Source organism: Callorhinchus milii, unplaced genomic scaffold (genome assembly GCF_018977255.1).
Source record: "Callorhinchus milii isolate IMCB2004 unplaced genomic scaffold, IMCB_Cmil_1.0 Scaffold3, whole genome shotgun sequence".
NCBI classification, from domain to species: domain Eukaryota; kingdom Metazoa; phylum Chordata; class Chondrichthyes; order Chimaeriformes; family Callorhinchidae; genus Callorhinchus; species Callorhinchus milii.
The window spans coordinates 7,470,720-7,477,310 of NW_024704744.1; the positions used below are offsets into that span (position 1 = coordinate 7,470,720).

The following is a 6,591-nucleotide window of genomic DNA, read 5'->3' on the forward strand; positions in this document are numbered from 1 at the left end:
AATCGATCCTCTGGGGGATGGGGAGCCAGTGGAGGCGAGCGAGGGTGGGAGTGATGTGGTCGCGAAGCCTGGTGCGGGACAGTACACGAGCTGCAGAGTTCTGAATGACCTACAGCTTGTGGAGGGAGGTGGCGGGAAGACCTCCATCGGTCTCTCATAAAGAATTCATATTCCAGATTAAGACTGAATTTGAAATCAGTTTAATCTTAAATTTTAAGGCAAAATGATCTTAAGAGGCTGAAAGTTACCGCCAGCCCCCTACAGTCCTCCCTTACATCCCCCACCCCGAAAGTCGTTTTCACAGAATCAAGAGTTCAAAAACCCATAATAATAATAATAAAAATAATAATAATCCTTTTACATATATATTTGATATGGCACCATCCAAATCAGAAGGACATCTCAAGCACTTCACAAGATATACTGTAAAGTGCAGTGAATGTGTGTGGGTGAGCAATAAATTGTCTTAGACGGGCGTAGCATTGTGGGATCGCACCCATATCGAAACCTGCTGAGCAGGCTCCAGTGCTGAATTTTCTGCTTCCCTAACTGGCAATGACATCTGTTTGCCCGATAATGAGTGTGATTATGTTTGACATAGTGTAAAACTGATTTTGAATGCCTCTAAATACTATACTTAAAACTCAATTGAAATGGTATGACAAAAATGTCATTTTTAATTGCAATAATTAAAACCACATTGAAGAGTGTGCTGTTAAATGGGTCAACACCTCACTTTATTTTTGAAGGCCGGGGTGAGAGTTTCTTTGTATGTGCAGTAGAATTGCCAATTTTCCTGTTGAGTTGCGTTGTGAAAACAATCCACCTGTATCAAACTGCTAATTATTTGTGAACAATTTAAGGAGCAAGAGGCCCTTCACTCCAGTGCACAGATAGGAGTTCAACAGGAAACAACTGTAGTTTTGTATGGGGTAGAACAACAAAGAGTTTAGAAGAACTTTTTTTGTGCATATGCACAACAGAAGCTTATTGGAGTCATGGAATGCATGACTAGAACAAAGATTGAAGGAGGAACTGTGTGATGATAATTGATAATAATTCTTGCATTTGATATAGCTCCTTTCAGGTCAGCAGGACATCTTAAAGCATTTCACCAGAATTAATAATAATAATAATAATAATAATAATAATCCTTGCATTTGATATAGCACCTTATCACTTCTTTGAGATGTCAAAGCACCTCACAGGATACACTGTAAACTGTAGTGACTGTATATCTTGTGGGGGTAACGCGGCAGCCATGTAATACATGGTATATTTTGTGGGCAAACACTGCAGCTAATATCTCACAGTCATATTGTGAATGACCAATTTCATCTGGGGGATTGTTGGCCAAGACCCCGGGTGGGAGAAACTCCTTTCCCTTTTTGAATTGGACTGTGGGATCTTTGAGGTCCACCTGAAAGAATAGAGCAACAATAATGAGCAATGATGTGACAGACTCTTCAGTCTTTAAATGAGATGTCTCATCGAGGGCCTTATTAAAATATATAAGATTTTAAGTGGGATTGAACAAATGAACCTAGGTCAATACTTTTGAATGTGCCGAGACAGCAGAACAAGAGGGCACAAGTTCAGTGTTGCAAAAGGCAATTTATGGACAGAGACCAATAAGTATGTCTTGACCCAGAGGATAATTAAGGACTGGAACATATTTAACAAGAAGGGTGATTGAGGCCAGGACACTGGGCTCATTTTAAAAGAAAAAGCTTAATATTGTGATGGGTGGATGGTAATAATAATAATAATAATCATTGTGTCTGATATTGTGCCTTATCAGGCCATTGTGATGTCTCAAACGCTTGACTAAATGTACTGTAAAGTGAATTGACTGTGTATTTTGAGGGCGAAGCTTAGAGTGGGTATTCAGCAAGGATGAGATCAAATGGACTGCAGAGCTTTCTTCATCTGAACCTTTCTTGTGATCTTGTTAACCAAATTCAGTTGCTTTGGTTTTCTTTGAACTTTTCTTCCCCCCAATTACAAACAAGTCTTTTTATGCCTTTGGGGAAAACATTGCACTCAATGCCTTTCGCAAACTTTTAGCACAGAGCTCACGTGTTAATGTAAATGGATGGTTCAGTGCGTCTCTCTCTCTTTCTTCACAGAATATAACACAAGTGAACAGAAACAAGCGTGCAAGAAACATGAACTTTACGTGAGTTTTCGGGACTTGGGGTGGCAGGTAATTAGCTGTGTTTTTAGCCATACTTGTGAAAATCCTTCAAAACTGTTGAATGTCTTCATGGCTTAGTTCAGCAAGAGATCAGTTTTTGTCGTGCAAAGTCCATATCATAGGCAATCCCAGCTTCAATGTGTCTGGCGTTTCAAAGCAGCGATCACAGATTAAGCATGGTAGGGACCTTGTGAAATTGCTTCGAAAACAAGGAGTCAAACATTTTTACCAGAGATCTTTGTAAAGAATCTAAATGTGGCATATTGTCAGCCTGTCTCAGTTGGTAGCAGTCACTCCTCCAATTGGATTGATGTATTTCCTGTTACGAGTTGGACCCTATTAACATACCTGAGATTCCTTATTTAAGGATGCCCTTTTAAGAAATTCCCAAAATAGACCGAACCATATGAAACTTAAGAGTGCTAATTCTTTCAAATGACGGTAAATTTGCTGACTGTACAAACTGGAATCTTAAAGCTTGCGTCCTGTGGAAATTTCAGGCCTCCCTCTGAATTCTAACTGTGTTGGCCAGTAAAACTTGTGATTTTTAAGAATTGTGAAATATGCTTTTTTAGATGAAATCTTACTCATTTTAACCATTCTATAATTAATATGGATTGTACAGCACGGAAACAGGTCATTCGGCCCAACCAGTCCATGCCGGTGTTTATACTTCAAATAAGTCTCTACTCATAGCTTATATCGCTCCCATACTATTCCCCTCTCCCTCATGTGAACGTGTAGCTTCCGTTTGAATGCATCTATGCTGCTTCAACAAACATTTTGGGCAGCGAGTTCCACATTCTCACTACTCTGTGTGGGAAGTAGTTCCTCCTGAATACTTTTAGATCTTCTAGTCACTACCTTATATTTGTGTCCCATGGTTACAGACTCCCCAACAAGTAGAAACAGTCTATTTGTGCTAACCTTATTGAACCCTTTAAGAATTTTGAAAACGTTTATTAGGTCCCCTCTTAACTGTCTCTTCTCTAGCGAAAAATGTGTTCAATGCAACTTTGTAATTTGGAAATTTTCCATTTCTAGGACTGGATCATCGCACCGGAGGGTTATGCAGCATTCTACTGTGATGGAGAATGTTCCTTTCCACTCAACGCTCACATGAATGCTACAAACCATGCAATTGTGCAAACACTGGTATGTGCCACAGTCTTTTGCTTTACCTGTACTTTTTCAAAGCAATAACTTTGGAAATATTTGGGAGGCGGGGTGAAAAGTTTAAGAGTTTAAAAGTTTTATTTAAGACCAGAAGTTTCATCTAGTCTTAGCCCATTGCACCATTTTGGCCTTTGCAGTTAAAGATCACGTGGAACTGAGGAAAATTCTCAAACTTGGACCACAGGCCAGTCCCATAGATCACAGACGATCTGTCGAATACAATCAATACAAATTATATTTCTATAGCACTTTTCACGTCAGGAGGACAACTCAAAGCACTTAGCACTGATGGATGGGAAGCTGTTGAAATATATCTCAGCTTCCATCCCAAGTACAGGATGTAAGATGTAAGCAATAATCCAGTCCTACAAATGGACAGTTTCCAAATTATAAAGTTGCATTGTACAACTTTTTCAGCTGTCATTTCGCTGACTGACTATAAATGAGGTCCCATTTGGTCTGAAACTATTACTAATTATAGCACAGATTTGGAAAATGGTCTTCTGTAGGAAATGCTGGACGAAATTAATTTTAATAACGATGATTTGAGTTTGATATTTTATGTGATATTTTTTCACCCCAGTATACCTTTCAGATCCTTTTGTCCCCCTCCTTTATTAATTAGAATTTGTAGGCAACAATCCCCCAAATAACGTTGGTCACTCACTTCAAGATTGTTTGTGGGACATTGCAGTGCGCAAATTGGCTGCAGCCTTCGCCCTCAAAATACACACTGAATCCACTTTGGAGTGTATTTGAGACGTCTCAATGAAGTGATAAGGTGCTATATCAAATGCAAGAATTATTATTATAATAATTATATTATCATTGCAAAAGTAATTTTTGTCAAGTGTACTGATTGTATAGACAAGTACAGCAACCAATTTAATTACCCGTATTCCAGTACCCCTCCAAGCCTTTATATTTAATATATGTACCTAATTCCCTTTTGAAACCCACATTGGACTGTGTCTCTACCACCTTACTTGGCAGATATTTGGCTTCCACATCCCAACAATTAGAAGATCCCACAAACATCAATGAGGTGAATGACTATTAATGTGATAGAGTGAGATTGCTGATCAGAACACTGTGAGAGATTCCTTTCTAATTTTGAAGAATGTTATGCCATCTTCAATGCCTATGTAGAACCAGAGAGGCAGGATCTCAGTTTAATATCTCATCTGAAAGACAGCACCTCTTTCAATGCAATGATATCTCCCATAAATCTTTGCCTGCAAAATACATAGTCATTGTATTTTACACTAAATCATATGAAGTTCGCCGAGACGTCCTCCCAGCATGAAAGGTGCTGTATTGAAAGCAAGGATTATTTCTATTTCTTCATCCCATCATATTGAGTTGGATTCAGGCTCCAGAGGTGAAAGCAAAATGGTCTAAACATTTATGTAGGGTATTAGCTCGACCTGCATTTTAGACCTTATTGTCCAGACATTGCACTGTCCAGTTGTCCACCCCCTCCTCCCCGACATACACAATGATTCAATTACAATGCATTTTAGGGGGAAGTGGAAAAAGCAGGTAAATGGAACTGAAAGGATTGCTCATTAAAAGAGCCAGCACAGACATGAAGGGCCGAATGGCCTTCTGTGCTGTGAATTTCTATGGTTCTATTGAGCACTTTATAAATTGGAGGGATTTTTCCATTAAATACTCAGCATCACGTTAATCCTGAAAGCTGTTGAAACAGCCCGTTCTTTTAGCAGCTGAATAATTATCCACTCTGTAGTTTCCCGGTGAGTAGTTTGGGGCATAGCTTTGAATTTCAGTCTGTTTCCATTTGCAGGTTCACCTGATGTTTCCCGAGAATGTTCCCAAACCTTGCTGTGCACCAACAAAGCTGAACGCGATCTCTGTGCTATACTTTGATGACAGTTCAAACGTAATATTAAAGAAATATAGGAATATGGTGGTGAGGTCCTGCGGGTGTCACTAGCTGAGAATTCAAATGGGAAAGAGGACCCAGTCGAAAGGGAAACAAAAAGAAACCACAAGCTTTAAAACCACCTGGAAACTTTCACTGAGTGACTCCAAATGGGGTTTGAAGGTGCTTTGTGTACAGTATTATGTATATATTACTGATTGTACTTGTAATTTATTTCTATCAATGTATAACTACTTTACTTCAGGAAACTAAAACAAACGTTTGTTCTCTTTCTAGCAGTGCACAAAAAAAACAACTGTGGTTGACTTAAATATTTATTCGTTAGTGCTGAAAACTGGTACGTTTTTTTTCCAGACAAGGCTTTCCTTCACATTACGAAAAAGTGGTAAATGGCTTATTAACTTATCTGATTTCCTGCTATATATTTTTTTAAAAGAGAAGGGATTTTTAATTATTTTTACACACTTCATCGCCTTCTTGAACTGTACCATATAGAAAAATTAGAGATTGACAATATTTGTCCTATTCACATTTGTACTGTATATCTGAAAACTTTGGGGAACATTTTATGAAATATATTCCAATTCTGAATTTACACTACCATTATGATTTGTTAGTTTAGTCCATATGGAATCACAGACTAGAAATAGTCCCTACATCTAATTCAGATGTAGAGTTAACATGAAGAAAGCCTTTCAATCCATTTGATCTCATCCTTCCAGAAAAAAAATCACATCAACAACAACAACAAATTACATTTATATAGCGCCTTTCATGTTGGAAGGATGTCCCTAAGCGCTGGATAGTTAAGGGTTTGCACCCGAGCTGGGGTTTGGAATGAAAAGGGTTGGAGGGTAGAGGGAGTGGGGGTGGAAGTGTGGCTGAAGTTATGGTCAAAGACGAAGGTCTTGAGACGGGCCTTGAAAGAGTGAGGGAGGGGACAAGATGGAGGGATTCCAGGGATGGAGTTCCAGACGGTGGGGGCAGAAAAGGTGAAGGGCTCTTCGCCAGTGGTGGGACAGGCAGGGCAGGGGGACATGGAGAAGGCCAGTGCTCACCGAACAGATTATCATTTCCCATTGTAACATTCAGCTGTTCTTTAAACAACTAGAATCTTGGGGTTGCTGCCATGTTCTTTTGGTAACTCATACCAACTGTTGATTACCCTCAGTATTAAAGATATACTGCCTGGTGTCTGTTCTGATATTGCTCTTCGCAACCATGATGCTGTGCCTTCTTGTCATGCTGTCTTGGCATATCTGTAAGGCTTTACATTTTCAATCCCACTTAACATCTTAAGCACCCATTATGG

The 6,591-nt window shown here is 39.2% G+C and overlaps 1 protein-coding gene across 1 annotated transcript in view; it reads left to right on the top strand.

Moving 5' to 3' along the window:
* The window catches only part of bmp5 (bone morphogenetic protein 5), a 76,795-nt gene extending 70,785 nt beyond the window's left edge, over positions 1-6,010 (top strand). The window contains exons 6-8 of the mRNA XM_007894066.2: positions 2,130-2,206; positions 3,242-3,352; positions 5,181-6,010. Coding sequence (XP_007892257.2) covers positions 2,130-2,206; positions 3,242-3,352; positions 5,181-5,330 — 338 coding nt within the window. The 3' untranslated portion in view covers positions 5,331-6,010. The remainder of the gene's footprint in view (positions 1-2,129; positions 2,207-3,241; positions 3,353-5,180) is intronic.
* The last annotated feature ends 581 nt before the right edge of the window (positions 6,011-6,591 follow it).